Raw genomic sequence first — 20,754 nt, 5'->3', positions numbered from 1 at the left:
GTTTACTTAGACAAATCATGTCATTGTGAGTACACTAGGGTATCAAACTAGTGTGTGACGTCATACGTTTTCCACCACTGTTTCTATCTCTATGGGAATGGTTACCAATGAGATTCCTTTTTGTCTTGGAGGAAATTCTTAATTTCCTTCAGCACCCCTGCAGGTTCTATGACATTCCTGTTTGAGATCTGTATAGTCCATTCTATTCCTTACACAGTTCATTCTATTCCATTCAACATGGTGGTAGACCCAAGCAGGTGTTGTACCTTGAAGGATATATCAGCCATCTCCATCCAACTAGTGTAACTAGCAACACACTAAAATAAATATCTGCACTATATAATCAGGGTTCAACTTGAAATAGACTAATGTTGCACTGCTTAAAGGTAGGAAAACTAATCCTTTCAAAAATGGCTGAGACAGCTTTCTTATAAGTTTCTTTGTATGTTGTTTTATTGTAATTTGCTTAAACTGTCGTAAAGCCATGTATCCTGTCACAGTAAGACCTGTTTCCTGTCCACTTCCTATTGAACAGGTATTAGGAACCCACAGTCATATTACTAAAACAGAATGTAAAGTCTTAATACCTGTAGCAAGAGAAGTGAACTGCAACACAGATACAGAAGATTTTTAAAATAAATCCTGGAAATCTATATGCAACAAAAGGTACTTGTAAAAATTAGCAAGAAATGTTTGTTTATTGTTTATCCCACTACTAGACTTTAGTGCCTTATGATGTCTGGGCGTGAGGCAAACAAGTGTCTCGGACTCCTATCTCTGTCCAGGTTTTACAAGTCCAAAGAAGTTTCCCTTTATAGACTTTAGTGCCTTATGATGTCTGGGCGTGAGGCAAACAAGTGTCTCGGACTCCTATCTCTGTCCAGGTTTTACAAGTCCAAAGAAGTTTCCCTTTATGACAATCCATCCCTAATCTGACTCTAAAAACAGTTGATATGTTTATTAACAAACAAACACAAATGAAGAGATATTTTTTCTCTCCAGAGAATCAAAATAAGTAGAGACCGCCACCCGCTGTCTGTCTTGTGTATCTGCATGCGCTGAAATGGGTACCTCCCCTACCTCATTGGAATAGTGCTTATTTATCTACCTGACTTGCATATCACATTTTTTTTTTAAATACTGAAAAAAGTGAATTAGTGAAGAGCTCTTATACAGAAACAAAACTGGACTTTTTACAATTTTCTGTCAACATTGAGTGAATTAACCAGATTATGAATCACTGAATGATGAATATTGACGGAGCACAGCAGTTGTTTGGTACTTTGTTTCCGCTTTTTTTTGGGTTCCTGTAGATAGGAACCAACTAAATAATCCTTAAAGTTTACAAGGTGTCCTGAATCCTTATAGATCTTTAGTCATTCTGGTAGCAGGCTAAGAATCAGGTAACAAAAACGTACCAGTACTGTACAGCACATTTGCACAAAAATCTTAGGGGATATGTCTAAAAATTATGGAAAAAAAAATTGGTTTGTGAAATATCCATTAGATTCCCTTAAACATTCGCCTGTGAACATTGCTTTTGAAACATGAGAAATAATAAAACACTTCTAAAACAGTTGCCCCTCATTTCTGTCTCATGTTTTGTAAAAGAGTTTATTCACCCCAACACAACTTTGATTAAAGGGTAGACATACATGGGAGATCATTTTTATTGATATGATTTGAGACAATAACTCGAGCAACAAACTTTGGGATCATTGTTTCAATAACTTTATTGGATATCTGGTTAGTGTTTAATTGAAAGTCACTCCATCAAAGTTGTGGAGCCTTTGCCAAGCATGACATTAAACAAAGTATTGATTACATATACATTCTTGCAGATAAATATAGAAAATAAAGAAATTGTTATATTTTGGTAAACTGTTTTAAATGCAGCTGCACTGAGGTTGAGGCATTCTAAAAAAAACATGCATTTTTAAAAGAAACATAATACATAAATACAAAGAACAATCTAAAGAATATGAAGTGGTCAGTATGGAAGTGTTGGAAAATGTATTCTGTACTGTAATCTGAAGAACACACAGGGGTGTAGTTCTGTCTTGAGGATTCCTCATGATAGTTCTGCAGGTTTTTACCAATTATCCAAAAAGTCAAAACCAGTCTTCAAAAGGTTGCTGCTGGTGTTAAACTGTTGAAACAAATATAATTTAATGACTAAATACATATACATAGAAATTGCAAAAAAAGAAACTAAATGACATTAGTAAGAGACCATTCAAGTAATTTGATGGGATACACGGTTTATTTTATTTACAGGGTGTACAAGTGTATGAGGAAGACTTTACTAGACTGAAAGACTATTGTCTCCATATACACTCAATGAACCATCTAGTTATAGATATGTCATGTGCTTTAATCTTTAAAAAAACAAATGGGCTAATATTTTGCCGTTATATGAAAGAAACTAAATGGACTTCTATCTAGTTGACAAAAGTTTGGAGGAGGTCTTTTTTTACAGTACAAATATCATTGGGAGGAATTTAAAGTGGTCACTTAGACCAGGTGGTCGCATGAGCAGGTTTACTACAGAGTTTCTTACCTGGGAAAAGAATGGATTTTCTGCTTGGGCAGACTCCTCTTTATCATTTTCCTTTGCGGGTGCAGTACGGGTGGGGGACTTCGGTTCAGGTCCCTGTATGAAGACATCATCCTGAGTGCTTACTGAAGGGTGTGCTGGCTGGGACCTTTCCCACTCCGCCACAGTTGAGGAGACACTCATGCTCACAGTTTTGTCTTGTTTGGGGATACGTGGCTTATCAGCTTTGTGCTCCTCCTTGTCTTTAGGTGTGGATTCTTGTCTTCGGTATGAAGGCACTGTCTTCTCCCCTTTTTCAAGGGACTTTATCTGGCTGGGCGTCAAGGACTGGAAATCCGCCTGGCCTCCCTCCAGTCTAGATCTCTCAGCACTGATTTTCCAAAAAGAAGATTCTTCTTCCTTCCTGCCTGATGATATGCTATCTGTGCTGGGTGTTTTACTGCCTTGGGATGCCTTTGCTACCTGGCTGCTGCTGCTGCCACCACCGCCATGTGAGGCTTTCACCGGTTGAGAGGTTTTGGCCTGCAGCTTTGGCTCCATTTGTGAAGAGGTGCTTCCTTGCTCTGGTGCTGCTGGAGATGTAAGGCTGAATTCCAATTGACTCTGTAAATGTTGATGTAAGAAGACTTACATTTAAACCAAATGCGCATTGGTCACATGAATTATCACTTAGAAGAAATACATTCAATAACAAAAACACTAGTGGATGTAGAAAAGGTAGTGAGTATTTGCAGCTGCTTATTCAAGGTGCATCCCTCACTTATATTGAAGAAAAGAATATCTGTTCTGGGGTTTGCTGCCTGATAAAAGAAGTTGACTGTTTGGCCCAGGTTACTGTAACAGGTTTGACAACAATATTAATAATAAACATAATCACAATCATAACAGTAAGCATATATTAACCATACTAATTGAAACAGGGGATATTATAAAATGAGTTTGTTCAGATGCTGATTAAATTATTAATGTAAAATTGTTCCAAGATTGGCAAGTCTGTTTTTTTTTTTTTTTTTTAATAACTGTCAGGGTAAACAGAACCCACCCTAAATAAATAAATAAATAAAATAGAGCATTACAAGAACTTTATAGCACAGATAGATATCAATATGCAAGACTCAAAGATGCTTGTAATTGGCCTTTAAGCGCATTAAACAAAGCATAACAGTCTAACAAGTCCCTTCAAAACATTTCTCTCTCATTCTTTTTGTTATTTTAAAACATGATTAATTAAGGAGTAAATCACAGCAACATGAGTCTGAAAGTGCACAAATCTGCAAAGTTAATTTAACATGTGTAAGCTGCTGAAAACAAAGCCACACATACCTTGGTTTCCCAGGAAAAAGGTGCTGAGTGTTCATCCTGCCATATAATATCCTAAAATAATAAGAACAAAACTGATTAAACAAAATCCTAATAATAATGCAACCAAAGCAGTAGTTTTCCAAACAACATATTCACTTTGTACAGTGACTTTCTAGACCCATTCAGAAATCATAACTAACATTGTGGATGACTAGTTTTCAATTACTGACATTCAGTGTCTGTACAGTAAGTAAACTGACTTATTGCTGGCAATCTTGAATGCTTTTGTTTTAATGCACTAACTAGATTCCTCAACATCAGCCTCAACAAGTCCTCAGCAATTTGGAACTAACTGAACATAATTCTGGAATCTGAAACAAATTCAATGCAAAAGTAATGACGGACTACAACGGAAAGAATATAAAATGACAAGCTCCAATGACCATTTTGAAAACAACAACACAATCTAAACCCATTCTGTGGTTTGTTTAAATCCGAGTATCCCAAAGACAGGCCCAAGTTTGTTGTGCTTGCCTATATTTTCAGTAATGCAAGTAAAAAGTACAGTATTTAAATGTATGTTTTTACACTTCTAACACTGCAGGCAAATATGTGTTTAAATCCTGTTACTTGCTAGGCTATTTAAGACAACTAACTCGGTAACAATACAAAAACAACAAAGGCGGCTCAGTAAGATCTTTGTTGTTGTTGCGACTGTAACTTGATGTTTTTGTGCTATTATTACTTACACTGACACCCTAATTACCAGTTGTTATTTAAAGCCCATATGCTTCTCTCACCTCTTCTCCAAAATGTACGATTTTCTGTCCTGTTTGGATCAGCAATTTTGGATAACTGACAACCTCCTCCCTCTCAGTCCGGTGCAGCGCATACCGAGCCCGAATCTGCGGGTCCATCATCCAGTTATCGATGGCGGTCTCCTGCTCGCTTTGAGTAAGTTTCTCCCACTCAGAGCCATGCTTCTCTCGGATCTTTTGCCGCTCCAGCATGATCTTCTTGGCCATATGGTTAATGGAGGAAAAATACTCAAACTTTTTCTCCTCCATCCTGAGCCCGTCACACCCAGACACAGCCGCCGTGGCCATTTTGCCAGATGTGCTGTCTGAAGAGAAGCTAGGGAGGGAGAGGTCGTTAACTGAGTGAGAGACAGGAAAGGACCGAGGCTGTGTGTAATGTACAAGAGAAACACGTGCACACCCTTGTGGACAAGTCAGGAGTTTGAATGAGCATCTCCTACTTTAATATTGTTTGCATACTAGCTGATATTAAAAATGTGTATGCACACTATGATATGCATTGTGTGTACATATTTGACCACACTGACATTGTAACACACACTTGACTTTATTATTTTACAGTAGTGTCAGAATTGCACGTACTCTTTATATATATATTTAAATACTTTAAATGGATCGAGTGGTTGCAAGCCACTTTGGATCCCTGCTAATAGGCAGCCTGGGCATTTCCAGTGCCTTTACAGTTTTAACAGCATTAGTACTTCAATACAGTAATACAAATATGGTTATCATATGCTTAGCCTTCAGGCTAAAAAATGCAAAATGATAAAGCGCAAAATGCTAGCACCCACCGCTACGTCTTACAACATACAGTATATCAGTAACGTGCAGTGAGGTCAGTGGTTGGGTAGTGTAATGGCCTCTTTTTATGTATTTTACTATTTTTTTTCCTCCTCCGGGGTCTGGATTCAAGCTGCTGATCGTGGGCACCAAAGGCAGACACGCTACAGTTTTGCTAAAGGGGAATCCTCCCTAGCGGGGTTTGTAGTCATGTCTTTTATGCACACATACAATGTGCCTATTCGGCCAGTAGGGGGTCATTTATTATTTATTACTTATTTCCCCGGAGTAGAGCAACATACATCTGAACTCAGCAATGAGACTACACATCCCGTATGAGTCGAGCCACTAGTTGGGCTTGTAATGGCCCATATTTTAATGTATTTATTATATATTTTTTATCCTCTTCCAAAGATTTGGATTGGAACTGCTGATTCGCAGCACTAAAGACAGACACGCTACAGTTTTGCTAAAGGGGAATCTCTCCTCCCCCCTAGCGGGGTTTGTAGTCATGTCTTTTATGCACACATACAATGTGCCTATTCGGCCAGTAGGGGTCATTCATTACAATAGGCACTGGCCAGTCTCACAACCCAATTTACATAGATTTGATTGGCAGGCTTATAGAGAGCAGAATTATAATTATGCACGGTTGGGAACGAGACTGTTATTGACGCAGCTCAACGAAAACCCCGATGTAATTACACGATTCAACCGACAGATGGCACTAAATTTCAATACCTACTTTATTATGATCTGACCTCAATGTCAAATTGATGGTTATTGTCCACAAAAGAATGTACTCTAAAGTGTATAAACTGATTTAATTCGTACTATTATAAATGCCCAAACCTACAGTTCACCTGTTACCATTCTTTAAACATTTGCTCACCAATACCCGACAATTAAAATGAAAATAAATACTTGCACTTATATATCTACTTGTATATGAAGTCCATCCTTCCCTACTTCGGGACGAAGATGTCCGTGACATCATTGTAGAATCTCTATCTCTTGACCTGAAGTTTTAAAAGTCTCTCCTTTTCAATTGAAATAAGCGCCAGGGATGAGAGCCGCCCTTGATCGGTCTGATTCCGAGTGTGGGTTTTGATCCGTTTAAGCTGACATATAGCGTTTTTCATTTTCGGATCGGTTGATGTTAGACTTACTAGCATAGCTTGGTTGGTTTGCTAAACAGTGGTAACTCAAGGACATGCCCCCAAAGGCAGAGAAGGTCTGTGCCTTTCCAACGGTTGTTCCCACAGCATTTTTTCCACAACAACACATGCGTCAATATTAACTGTGCAATGGAATTAGTGTAGTTAGGTGACACAGTTAAGGCAGCGACACGCTGTGCTTTTTTTTCACTCATTGCTGAGACTAAGGTTGGAACGCGCTTGTGCCATTGAGTAGAGCGGCTTATTATGTAGGTAGGGAAAGGCAATGTTAGGGAATTCGTCTTTTCATCGAATTTTGTATATTACCAAAAGAAAATCCACAAATGCGTTGTGACAACGAAAGGTAATGAACAGTATATATATATATATATATATATATATATATATATATATATATATTTTTTTTTTTTCTTTGCTGGATTCCCACTAGGTAGGCAGTGCCTACCTTGCCTACCCTGACCGCACGTCACTGGCGACGCTGTAGGACTCCCTCCTGCATGGCTAAGCGGGACCACTGTGTCCATCCCTTCACGACCGGAGAGAGTCGGGCAATGGCTTCCTAGGACGGATGCTGTCGCTGCTCCACCCACTGCAGGACAGGAAGGAGATCGGGGTCCCGCTCCTGCAGCCGGCTCCACTCGGCTGCCTCCGTCGTGGTCAGCTGCCCACAGGTTGCTAGCGGGGCTGGGTCACCCATTCCAGACGGCTGCTCTGCGGGTTCCGAGCCTCTTCCGTGCTGCTCTGCTCGCAGCTTGTGCTCCCGGTCCTCCTTTCTCTGCCAGTGGTCACAGCACCGCTTCAGCACACGGCCGCCGGGACAGGGCATCCGCGTTGGTGTGATGGACCCCGGCCCGATGTTGTATCGTGAAGTTGAAAGGCTGCAGCTGCTCGATCAAATTGTCCTTCAGGCTCCTGGAAAGTCAGTAGCCACTGCACAGCAGCGTGGTCGGTCCGGACAGCGAACGGAAGACCGCAGAGGTAGTGTCGGAACTGATGCACCCCCACCACCATAGCCAACAACTCCCAGCGAGTTACGGAGTATGGGGTTTCCACCTTGGTTAAACCCCGACTGTAGTAGCCCAGTACCCGCTCTCCTTCTGGTCCCTGTTGGGAGAGGACCACCCCGATCACCGGGTTGCTTGCATCAGTGTCCAGCAAGAATGGCAATCCTGGGTGGGGGAGAAAGATTAAAGGAGTGTTAGTGAAAGCCGCCTTTAACTCTTCAAAAGCGACCTGGCAGCCGGGGCTCCAGTAGAACAACTTGCCCTTTTTAAGGAGGTTCAAGGGAGCTGCCTTGTCCGCAAAGTTGGCCACGAACCGCCGATAGTAAGAGGCCAATCCCAGGAAGGCCCTCACTTCTCGTTGGTTAGCAGGTGTAGGCCAGTCCCGCACAGTGCTGATCTTGTCCGCCTCGGTGCTGATGCCCTGACCCCCCACCCAGTGTCCGAGGAAGGTGACCTCCTTCCTCATGAACCGACACTTGTCCTGGTTCAGCTTCAGACCCGCTGCCTCCAGGCGTTGCAGCACCTGATGGAGGGATGTGAGGGCCTCTTCAAAGCTGGGTCCATGCACCAGCAGGTCGTCCATCATTTTCCCTACATATATTATAGAATCTTATCTGTTTGAAAAAGTAGTTAAAGTTTGGTGTATGCATGTTTTACACGGGATTGATCAATAATTAATCTACGTTTCTCTTTAGGCAATATACAGTTTTTAATTAAGGCTGTTTTATCAATAAAGATCGTCTTGCCCCATTGATCATTTTTATACTGCATAGACAATTGTCTCTGAAAAAATACTTTGGAGCAATGCAAATTGCGTATGTCTATTAAGTATTATAATGACATCACCAGTGTCTATAGTCATTCAAGGTGTCATTCCTATATGAAGAATGGATTGTCCCAAAGTAATTTCAAGTTTATTATATAATGTGCGCACATACAGAAAAAATAAATAATGTTTTGGAGCAATGAGTTTTACACATCTGCATCAAACATGAAAATGCCCAAACTGTTCTATACATAAATTAAGGGTGCTTACAACCTAATTTGAATGAAAGGTGACGTTTTTTCAGTAACATGGCATGAACGGCCAAGACAAAAGTGCACAGACGGGGCGCAAAAGCAATGTACAACATCTTAAAGGTGGCTGTGGTCCAGTGGTTAAAGAAAATGTCTTGTCACCAGGAAATCCCCGGTTCAAATCCTACTTCAGCAACTGACTCATTGTGTGACCCTGAACAAGTCATTTAACCTCCTTGTGCTCCATCTTTTGGGTGAGATGTAATTGTAAGTGACTCTGCAGCTGATGCATAGTTCACACACCCTAGTCTCTGTAAGTCGCCTTGGATAAAGGCGTCTGCTAAACAAACAAATAATAATAATAATAATAATCTCTAGTCTACACAATTATTATTATTATGATTTTTCATACTTTAATTGTGTGGTATAGTCTATAAGACGTGTCTTGTGTTTCTTGTTGATTTAGTGCCATATGCTGGGGAAGGTTTGATCCGCAAATGTGGTCTTTTTTGTGTAGTTTGCAAATCTCAGCTATTTTTCCTAAAATATATAAGTCCATACAATATGATACACTATTTTCTGTTCTGAGTTTTCTACATGTTAACCACTGATCCACGTGCATGCATTTCCTTGAATCCCTACTGCGTTCAGTTTGAGGATTAATCTTTTATGCGGGACTTCGTCAAAATTTGGACTTTGTCTAAATAAACCATGTCATATGCTTTGCAATTAATTATCCATTATCGATGTTGCATCCTCAAAAAAATCTAGCAGGTTAGCTAGACAATATCTCCCTTTCCTAAAACCATGCTGACTGTCTCCCAGGATACTGTTACCATATAGGTAATTTTCCATTTTGGATTATTGTTAAACCAGCCTTAATTAAAAACTGTATATTGCCTAAAGAGAAACGTAGATTAATTATTGATCAACCCTGTGTATAACATGCGTACTCCAAATTTTAGCTGCTTTTTCAAACATATAAGATTATAACATATGTGGGGAAAATGCATTTTCTTTATTAAAAACGCACGCTTCAGGCAGCAGTGCTGTCATCAGCAAGATTTCCGAGTTCCGCCTCCTCTGACTTTTCCCGTGACACAGCTGGTTGTAAAATGTTGAAATGTCGTGCTTTAAAAACAAATTTAGTCTTTCAGATGCTAAATTTCGACTTTAAAAGTCGAAATTTCGAGTTTTAAAGACGAAATTGCTAGTTTTTATTTTTTTCTCCCATGGCCCTATGGCTCTTCCGTATATGTATTGGTTCTTCCTTAATGAATAATACAGTACTAGCCTATTATAAAATAAAACACAGGAAAACATTCACTAGTTTATAACACAAAATCAGACAAGTAAAAAGTGCATCCTGGTTATTGGTTTCCATAGTAAAAGATTAATGTTTACGCCACTCATTATACTGTATTCTGTCGCTTCCACGTGTCAGAAGACGAGACAACAGAAGACTCATTATGACGCAATTAGTACCATATGATTTCTCAGTCATGTGGCCCAGGTCATGTGACGCTATCAGTTCCTACTGCCGTTGTTGCTGTATCATGTCGGACAGCGAGCTGTAGCAGAACAGGGAAGAAACTATGGGGAGAACAAACAAGAGCATTTTGCTACTAATCAGTCAGACCTCTGTTATAACTTTATTAACCTTGATTTGCAGCACGGCGGCAGCGGATCAGGCTGAACCATGGTACCAGGACTTGTGTGGGTAAGCTATATCATGGAATATAACTGATACTGAGTATACTGTTGACAACCAGGATAGGGAAGCTGTATATGCACTCACATGACAAAGGCCTGACTGTGTCTTGTCTGTATTGCGCGTGTGTGTGTGTGTCTATATATATATATATATATATATATATATATATATATATATATATATATAATTTAGTTATCTGCTGTTGAGCACATTTTATACGGTATTTGCAAGATTGCACTGAAAACTAAACGACGATTGGAACAAAAGCTTGTACCATATGCTAATTGATGTGTACTGTTTTTAAATGAATAATGTAGCAACATTAATAGCCATGGTAATTCAGTTATGTACATTTTTAATTTTATCACATATGCCTAACGATAAACACAAGTAAGATCACCCTGACAATTTGTTTACCAATATGACAGCAGTGCATTTTAATTGCTGTTTTCATCAAAGTGTTTTTTAATTTATTAATGACTGTTTTAATTGGACTTTAGTGTGTGTCGTTATTTGAAAAAAACATACGAAGCGGGCAATGTCAAAGCTATGCTCACGTGCGGAACGTTTGTCGTTATAGTTGGTATTTTTTTGGCCTTGATAATATTGTCCATGTGTGGGAACACTGAAGGTAATATGTTGGCTACATGTTGATTCTATTATTTTCTCAGAGGCACAAGATGCAAACGACTAAAAGATCAACGTGCCATACAAAATATCCGTTTTTTGAAGCAATATAAGAGTTTCGAAAACCAGCTTTGTGTTGATGGAATAGGGATTTGTGCAGTAGCTCAGCAGTGTAGTGTGTGTCTTAATAATATGTAAGATTCTATCCCCTGGCCTATACTGTATATTCAATTCTAAAGAAAACTAAAGGGTTGTTTTTCCTTGTACACTAGAGTACTACTGTAAGATGCAGTAAAACAGACATCTGTTCAAGCACAGTACTGTTCAAGTCCGGAGCTGTACATTTAAAAATTAACTGCACGAGGGTATTATTTCTGGGAGAATAAAAAAGAAATAAGACTGCTCAAGGCAGCAAGTAACAATTGGCTTATTTGAGGATGTATATCAGGGATAAAAAAAAAAAAAAAAACAGGCCGCTAGGGGTTTGTTTTAAATGTCTGTAGTTACATCTCGTTTAGATTAGTACTGCTACTTAACGCCACTCACTGAAATGTACACTAATATCAGAGATATCCAGCTAAAGTCATTCGGTATGGAATTTATTTATTTTGTATGTCTATTCTCTAATAGGAAAAGCTGACGCGTCACTTTTGATGTTTTCCAAAAATTCTGAGATGGTCGAATGACCAAAAGCATTCCTTTTAAACTTTTGTAACATATTGTAACCCTAATTATTAGTATTTTATTTATTTATTTTTTTTATTTTTTTTTTAAATCGTTGCCAATTAGTTTTTTTTTATTATTATTTTCTCTCCAATTTGAAATGCCCAATTATTTTTAGGCTCAGCTCACCGCTACCACCCCTGTGCTGACTCGGGAGGGGCGAAGATGAACACACGCTGTCCTCCGAAGCGTGTGCCTTCAGCCGCCCGCTTCTCTACACTCTGCAGACTCACTGTGCAGCCGCCTCAGAGCTACAGCGTCGGAGGACAACGCAGCTCTGGGCAGCTTACAGGCAAGCCCGCAGGCGCCTGGCCAGACTACAGGGGTCGCTGGTGCGCGGTGAGCCGAGGACACCCTGGCCGACCTAACCCTCCCTCCCCCCCCGGACGACGCTCGGCCAATTGAGCGCCGCCCCCTGGGAGCTCCCGTCCACGGTCGGCTATGGAATAGCCTGGACTCGAACCGGCAACGTCCAGGCTATAGAGCGCATCCTGCACTAGCGAGTGCTTTTACTGGATGCACCACTCGGGAGCCCCGTAACCCTAAAATTGACCCTACATTAATGGCTGTCCAACAGTTGGACAGCTACTGTAGTCAGGTGCACATCAACAGGGATGGAAATAAGACTCCTACTTCACAGCAGTTTCACTCATTCCAGGTTTTGATAAGAGCTTAATCAGCCCAGTGTATAGGTAGGTAACAAGCTCAGGTGTGTCTGATTAAACTCATAGTTGTAAAACCAGGAATGGATCAAACTGCTATGCAATGGGAGTCTTATTTCCATCTTTGATGTAACAAAGACACACGATGTGTGAAATGTATTTTAGTTAAGTCCAAAACCATATATTATACGATCTACACCACTTGCACCAGTAAAGGGTTTCAAGTGATGCTTTCTTATAGTGTCTTGGTTTTTTCTATCTTCATATTTCATTTTTAATTTTGTTTAATATTTTGTAGTCAGTTTAATTTCCATTCTGTAAGTGATCGCATGTATGACATGCATTATGGTCACATTTCTGGTTTTCTCGATCTTTCTGGATAGCTGTGCGGTGGACTCTGACACCCATATTTCTAACCAAATGTTACCAGCAGTTGGTGAGCAATTCTGAAACTGACTTCTGAAACTGAACGTGTGATGTGGGGTTTACTTCATTTAGAATCACTCCAATAATTGGTGAAGTAGGCACGATGAGAATTACTCCTTCAGTGCTGATTAAAATACAATCTTTTAAATCCAAGTCTCTTTATTTTCTAGCTAAAAGTCTCTTATCATTGTTCTGCCACCATGCTATAAATCTGCTTTCTGTGCAGCACATATTAGGGCACCACATGACCCATTGTGAAGTCCTACAGTACCTCCATAGTATAAGCTGGAGTCCTAGTACCTGCTGCACAAGAAGTGCATTTTTTGAGTTTTGACAGGACACATTGACTTCACCTGAGGCAAGAAAATAAAGTCTGGAAAACATTACCAAAATGGGAAGGGAATGCTGTTAAAATCTTTGGCTATTATTTGTGGGCGGCCCTGGGAGTGGTGTCTGTCTGCCTGACATGGGCAGCCCCACCGCAGTTTATTATTATTATTTTTGAATCAAGCAGGTTAATAACAGCTGCATTGTGTGAGAATGTTGGCATGCACATATTCTGCGTTGTAGTTCCCGCTGTGGAGAACTGGAAAACAGGGACCTGGGAATGTCTTGGATCGGCACAAACTGAAGGGCTGAACCTGAGTTGCACCTCTTCCACATGCACTCCTGTGTAGGGTTGCATGTTTTTGCAGGAATCCATTTTGGGCTTTCTTACGGACTGCTTCCCAAGTATAAGCAACTGTGTTTGAAAGATGTTAGCGGCTGCTGACAGAAAGAAATGGCTCAGAAATGGATTTGTTTCACTATTTGGCTGTACTGTAGTTACAATACTGTTTAAGGGTCTCCTGGTTGCTTGTTAATTCTTGGCAGAGTTAATGGTAGTTCTGATGTTGTGTACCATTTTCACTGGGACCCCCAGAATTTCCTCTGGAACCTTCAGTTTTTTTAGTTGAGTCCTGGACCTGCAATGGGAAAACATTTGAGAGCCCTGGTGCAGCAGATGCTGGAGGTGGGGGTTGATGGCTTGCACAGCTGATATAGGCCTTGCTTCTGCTTGATGCTATTGTGCAGTGAGAGTGTGCTCCTGTTTAGTAGCAGAAGAGAAAGAACACTGCTTAATTACAAAAACAGGATTAAGTGTGTAAATGTGTGGTTTCAAGGTGCCGTGTATTGAAATTGAATAATCCTCTGTTGATTTAATGGGGATTATTAGGGTTTATGTACAGAGATGCCAAGGGTTGGCTGTCCTAAAGAGTGAGATTCACACCCCAAAGAGTGAGATTCAAGGCCAAAGAGAGGCTTTCCAGGTGGTGTGTCAGGTCACTGCTTAAGACAGGGACTCTCATCTTTGGTCCTTGGTGACATCCTGTGACAGGATGTCTTCAGTGATGACGTCAGACCAGAAACACAGACTCAGGAAGTAGCGGGTGAGAGCTGAAACACTACGGTGTTCAGCTTCTTTTATTAAATAATAAACAAAAACAAAATATTTGAACAAACAAAACACCAAACACTAAACAAAAAGGCTCAAGAGCCAAACAAATAAACAAATAAGTATCGTGCTAGTGTAAACCAGCACGCTTAGCAGTTGTTTTTAATAGTTTTAAGCTCTCCTTGCTCGCTTTCCCGTACTCGCCTCTGTACACTCTCCGCTATAGCACGGACAGCTGGAGGCTTTTATATTCTGGCCGGGGGGTTAACTAGCTGTTAATCATTTTATTACCCCTCGGCCACAGTCTACACGAGTTTATTAAGGATGCGTGACTGTCAGCTAATTAAATAATCAGTAGCTGATCAGTCACGCATCCTCACGAGGTGTTTAAAATACAAAATAATAACAAATAACAATCGGCTTTCGTCGTAATATAAAACATATATCATAATATAAATAAATAACAAACAAAGGGGTGGGACTCTCCGCCACACATCCATTTTAAAACAAACTTAATAGTTTCTTTTAAAATGTTCACTGCTTAATATTGCATATGAAACACTTCAATCAGCTAAATTTAACCCTCAGTAATATGGTATAGTTTGCAGGCACATGCTACTTAAACAGAATTTGATTTATATTTTCTCAGGACAATTGGCAGCTTTAACTTAAATAATATACATAATAAGAAACTTGTGTACTTACTGTTCATAAGCCACTTCTCTCACGCTATTTTTAAGAACATATTCTGTGGTAGAAAGGTATTATTATTATTATTATTATTATTTATTTCTTAGCAGACGCCCTTATCCAGGGCGACTTACAATTGTTACAACATATCACATTATACATTATTTCACAGTATACAGATATCACATTATTTTTACATACAATTACCCATTTATACAGTTGGGTTTTTACTGGAGCAATCTAGGTAAAGTACCTTGCTCAAGGGTACAACAGCAGTATCCCCGACCGGGGATTGAACCCACAACCCTCCAGTCAAGAGTCCAGAGCCCTAACCACTACTCCACACTGCTGCCCTGTATAATCCTTATGCAGCTGTATTTTTTTTATGACGCAGTAGCAAAAACGAACATGCAACACAATTGTTTTGTTTAGCATTGGGACAAATACGCAGCTTCAATTAAAATGTATTTTCTATTCACGTCACAGAATTTATAAATGACAGTATAGAAACTACCATGCAAATGAAACCACTGCATTAATGAGGTGTGGAATAAATAAAAACACGCATTATTATACTTTCTTCAAATTAGTGTTCAAACTATTTTCTTGTAGGGATCAGCTGTTTGCACAAAATCTCACCCGGAGTTTATGCTGCGTAGTCTGACCTAGAGTTTATGCACATGTGTGATTGTTTTAAATGTGGCGTTCTGTAAGTTAGAATTGTACTTTTAAAGTTTGCCATCTGACATTAGTTAGCGAAAGCATCAAGAACAGTAAACGCTGTCACTCGCAGCTCATGGTACTGATACGATGATAGGTTGAAAATAAAGCCCGCCCTTGCACATTATTGCTTATTGCCAATTGGTTGAAACTCTAAATGCCAGCACCCGCATGACAATACAATTGGCTGAACAGCTGCCCCTCTCTCCTCTCGCGGGCATGTAGTCTCCATGGCTACCACAGGACACAAGCTTGGTTAAGCCCTGTGCCTGAGACCCTGGATCTGTGTTGTTGTCTCAAAGCACCTGAGTAAAAATATTTAAAATCTTTATATATATATGTGTGTGTATGTATACTGTACTGCAATGTGTGAGAAGTTTAGGAATTCGTGTGAGCGTAATTTAGAATGCTAATGTAGGAGTCTTACATCCAATGCGGGAGACTTGACATGTCGATGAACTTACTTTCTACCTTCACTACTACTGTTCTATCTTTTCTTCTATAAATTTGTAGCTCCGTCTACTGGCCAAGGCAAAATAATATTAAAGAGGACCTACGGATCCACCTACTGCTGGCTCTCCTCGAGATCGGCACTCGCATTAGATGCTAAATCACCTAATTCTGCAAGTTGTTGCTCAATAACAGGAATAGCTGCCATAACATTTCATTCGCAGCACGATCACGATTCCCAAGTTGAAGTTGATGACAATGGTCGAGAAGGGCCGGGATGACTAAAATCAGTTATTTCTAGAATCTTCTGCTTTTTTTCTGTAATTTTCTTGGCTCTGACTTTTCGTTTATTTGATTTATCCATCTTTCTAACATGGAGTGCATATTACGACGTCTTTGCCTTTTTTTTTTCTTTTTTTTAAAAAATATGTCAACACATGATGATTCAACATTCTGCATTGATTGGCTCGGGATTAGGCAGAAGCCCCACATGAGAGTTTTTATTGCGGAGTTGTTTAAATAAAGTTGCTGAGAGGGAAATCCCTTCAATTTGTATTTAATTACATTATTTTAGGTGAGTTCTTAATGTAGTAGTTATTTGAAGCCTTTTCTTTTTGATTAATCTACACGTACACAATACCAAAAGCAAAAAAAAGTTTACTTGATCACCGGCCCCTCTGGCATTTGCCAGAGCTGACAGATGGCCAGTTTGGGCCTGCTGACAAGTGTCTTCATACTCGCCTTATACAGTATAACTTACTGAAAAGGTTCACATTTTATTGTGGAGTAGTGGTTAAGGCTCTGGACTCTTGACCGGAGGGTTGTGGGTTCAATCCCAGGTGGGGGACACTGCTGCTGTACCCTTGAGCAAGGTGCTTTACCTAGATTGCTCCAGTAAAAACCCAACTGTATAAATGGGTAATTGTATGTAAAAATAATGTGATATCTTGTAACAATTGTAAGTCGCCCTAGATAAGGGAGTCTGCTAATAAATAAATAATAATAATAAATAATAATAATTCTAGGCAATTATGAGCTTGATAATTTGTTATTTTCAGTTTTTACAAGCAGTCTAAATTGACAGCCAGCAAACTACACATTTTTTGATCTTCGTGTCATTTGATACACAGTGTGCCAGCATTAGACTTTTACAAAAAACTGATATTTTAAGTTTAATGCCCCTGTGTTTGGACTACAGTTTTGGACGGTCTTCGTAAAAGCGCAGAATCATTGCATGCTTCCTTTCCTTGTGCCTGATTGTAAAGGGCCTTTGTCCTAATTCTAAAGATTCGATTTATTTTACTCCATGCTCCTCAATGCTGTTACTCCTTTTGGGTTTTAGGCAAATAAAATCAGTAACTTGGGGGTCAGTTAACGTACATACTGTAGTATTAGTAGGTGTACTCAGTTATTGTACAGTTAAATTTGAACTAAAACTAGAAAATGTTTAGTCATGTTTGGCAACCAGTTTTCAGGTTTCACAATAAATGAAATGTTACACTTGCTTTCTCTTTGAGCCATTTCTGTTTCTTTTTTTCCCCTCAGGTTTACATGGGAGGCAATAGACACGGATAATAATGTTAACTATTATATACAACTTTGTGGACAACAAGCGAACCATGGCTGTGGACAATCAAGTGCTGTCTGTGCCTACAATGTAACAACAAAAAAATACCAGTCTGTGGGTGAGTATTGGCTATTCTGATCATCTCTAAGCTTTAGTATTTATGCTCAATGTTGTTTCAGCCCATCGGAGCACAGAGAACCATTTTTCTATTACTCAGCGACAGCACAAATCCAGCCTAGCCTTGTAAAAATTAGAGTACATACCATCAACCATGGACAAAGCCCTTAACTTAATGTTCTGACAGACGACAATATGTTGCCATTTTTATTTCAACCTATGCATTTGACCTTGACACTAAAAGGCTCCCGCCTCTGCCTCATCTTGTACTTGCTTTTTATACTGTAAATGTTACAGGATACTGAGTAGTAGTATTTAACTTTCTATAGCATGCCATACTGAGGCACATCGATAAGACAGAAACTGTTGAAACTGCATTTCTGCAGTTTAAGGTTAAGCTACCATTGGAAAAATGAGCTAATGCATGTCCCTTTTTAAGATGTTAAAAAATCATCTGCTTCAAGCCTTAGCGGTAACAATTTGAATATTCTTTGGTTGAGAGCCACACAGGCAATGTTGATTGTCTATTCAAATCGAGGCCACTGGATCAATAGCTGGCACTCTTCCATATTTGTTTAAAGGGAGTGTGCATGTTATCATGGCATGGCACTTTACTGTTTCAGGTTGCAGTGTGCAATTTGCAAAGGTTCTGAGTGTATCAAGTATTGTGGTTGTGCGGATTCATCTTTAGTGCAAAATTCTTGAGGATAGTGGATTATGTGCACATGTTCTGGCCCATATTGGTTGGCCACATGGACACTTTGAGACAGAACAGGATTTTAAAAAGACTACTTAAAACAGAGAAAATAACGTGTTAATTAGCTCCTATACCTTCGATCAAATTAATGATGGTGCTTAATTACCATGCACGGCATTTTGGGGTAGCATTGCTACTGTGATATCCCTGTTCAGACAATAAAATAACTTTACCTTGCTGTATAAAAGCATCACAGTTCATCATAAGAAAAACAAAAATAATTTACAATCACATAGTGGCTTTGATCCAAATAGTATTTTAAGAACTTGTTTTTCACATTTGATTTCTTGCATCTGTACTCCTAATTCTATATTGCCTCTTAATGGAAAACTACGGCACAAAGCCTCTTTAGATGCACCGTGAGTTTTGTGTCTTGTAACCTGTGATATTTGTCATTTGTAGACGGCTAACTAATCTGGGTGCTGTCGCTAAATGCCAGCACCCACCCCATTATGGAACCCCCCCTCCCCCCCCCAAGAAAAAAAAAAATTATAAATAAAATTCTACTACAAACTATAGTACTATAGCACTGGTACAGTATGTCAGATGTTAGGCATGTACATTGATGAGACTAATTTAAAATTATTTTGGATTACGGGGCTTGAAGACCTTTATATTGAATATTGAAGACTATTGCCATCTACTGATGAGATTTTCTCAATTGTAGACAAGTGAGGCTATTCTGTATTCTATGATGTTTGGGGGTTGGGAGGTTGTCTCTATCTGTTATCTGTTATCCGTTATCCTTTACCAGACCACAGTATAGACAGGAAGTACCCTCTTCCGCGGTATTTCAATAGCTTTTGCTTTATTGTGTTATTGCTTGAATATTACACTGCAACAATTGAATCGCTTTCTGGTTTCTTATGGCATCAATAAATTCAAATGTAATGTTTTTGTTCCCCCAGACACAATTAAAATTAGTACTTTATTATCCAGTCTACAGTGTGTTTATAGTTTTTAAATAATACGTTTCAAAAACAACACATACAATTTCCTTGTGCGCAGGAACTAATTTAGTGTACCTTTAATTCATGGATATAAAAATCCTGTGATTAGTAAAGAGATGTGTGTGGTTCAATTGTAATGCATAGTGAAAGGTTGTATAATATGCTATAACAAATATAATCCATTTCTTCCCTTAACAAGTAAAGGTGGTGGTCAAAGATAAATAAAAAATATGCTTTCATAATTAACACAATGAACCCTTTTAAAGAGGCCTGTGTTTATTATGCTGTTTTGTGCTGTCCTTGTTCCCTCAGGTGAGTCATCGCTGCAGACAACCTCTGGAAATCTCCTGGATTTTAACTCCTCACAGCAATGTATAGACCCCAGCTCCAAGAAAACAATGCAGAGCAGCATCAGCTTTTTTTGTGGTAAAACAATGGTAAGTCAGCACAAAAACCCCACCCCGGGTATACTAATTTCATGAATTACATTTGTTTTTTACAACACTCCCACACGCACACGCACATGGACACCTAAGCTTCTGTGGAAACAGTGTGCAGACATTGTAACAAGCGTTGAATATGTTAAAGGTATACTAGTAGTTCTAGCTGAGACCTCTTTGGAACTGAAGCTGCGGTGGCCTTTGACAGTAAATGTCACATTAGTTGTGTGGGGCAGGAAGTATTTAAGAATTATGCTGCAATTACAGGAGCTTTTTTTTTTAGGAGATTTTCCAAATATAAATTGTGCTACTAATTAATGACTTATTACAATGTGTGTTTTTTTATAGCTTTTTTTGAAAAGTTTTATGCATATTGCACATTTTATTCAAAAAAAAAAAACTTTGTAGAAATATTTAAATAGCTTTCAAGTTTATTTATTTATTTATTTATTTATTTATTTATTTGGCAGACACTTTTATCCAAATCTTTGTGAAAGGGGGCCATTGTTTTAAAATACAACTGTACTTCATATTAGAAGCATTTATTTCTCCTTGTATCCTTGACCATGGGAATTAAATCTTTTTCCCCTTGAGTAATAGGTGTCTTATTGGTTAAGGGATTTACAAATTAAACAGAAACAAACACTGATTCATGTGAGCAGGATCTTACATCCCCTCTAGCAGCAAACAACTGTACAGTACTTCCTCCAATTGAGACAAATGGCTAAATGTAAAAGTTGACCTTTTTGTGCTTGTGAACATATTATTATTATTATTATTATTATTAATTTCTTAGCAGACGCCCTTATCCAGTGCGACT

The 20,754-nt window shown here is 39.1% G+C and overlaps 2 protein-coding genes across 2 annotated transcripts in view; one reads left to right on the top strand and one right to left on the bottom strand.

Moving 5' to 3' along the window:
- Positions 1 to 1,714: 1,714 nt before the first annotated feature.
- On the bottom strand, positions 1,715 to 5,053 carry c6h1orf198 (chromosome 6 C1orf198 homolog). The gene is made up of 4 exons (XM_034019055.3): positions 4,660 to 5,053; positions 3,881 to 3,931; positions 2,561 to 3,160; positions 1,715 to 2,149 (listed from the first exon to the last, which is right to left on the bottom strand). Exons 1-4 carry the CDS (start codon positions 4,963 to 4,965, stop codon positions 2,093 to 2,095), a joined length of 1,014 nt encoding a protein of 337 aa, XP_033874946.2. The 5' UTR covers positions 4,966 to 5,053; the 3' UTR covers positions 1,715 to 2,092.
- Positions 5,054 to 10,163: 5,110 nt separating this feature from the next.
- igf2r (insulin-like growth factor 2 receptor) overlaps positions 10,164 to 20,754 on the top strand; it is a 70,986-nt gene continuing 60,395 nt past the window's right edge. Inside the window, exons 1-3 of the mRNA XM_059025269.1 lie at positions 10,164 to 10,376; positions 17,649 to 17,788; positions 19,807 to 19,931. Of these exons, the coding sequence (XP_058881252.1) occupies positions 10,252 to 10,376; positions 17,649 to 17,788; positions 19,807 to 19,931 (390 nt within the window). The 5' untranslated portion in view covers positions 10,164 to 10,251. The remainder of the gene's footprint in view (positions 10,377 to 17,648; positions 17,789 to 19,806; positions 19,932 to 20,754) is intronic.

The sequence above is a fragment of the Acipenser ruthenus genome, chromosome 6, assembly GCF_902713425.1.
Source record: "Acipenser ruthenus chromosome 6, fAciRut3.2 maternal haplotype, whole genome shotgun sequence".
In the NCBI taxonomy this organism is placed as follows: Eukaryota; Metazoa; Chordata; class Actinopteri; order Acipenseriformes; family Acipenseridae; genus Acipenser; species Acipenser ruthenus.
This window is presented reverse-complemented; position numbering and strand designations above follow the sequence as displayed.

What these genes read in the sequence shown, in the direction of transcription:
- c6h1orf198 (XM_034019055.3), bottom strand. Translation starts at nt 4,965, where the DNA reads ATGGCCACGGCGGCTGTGTCTGGGTGTGACGGGCTCAGGATGGAGGAG. An exon ending in TCGTACATTTTGGAGAAGAG is followed by an intron (nt 3,932 to 4,659) that starts GTGAGAGAAGCA and finishes TTATTATTTTAG; the next exon opens with GATATTATATGGCAGGATGA. An exon ending in CTTTTTCCTGGGAAACCAAG is followed by an intron (nt 3,161 to 3,880) that starts GTATGTGTGGCT and finishes CAACATTTACAG; the next exon opens with AGTCAATTGGAATTCAGCCT.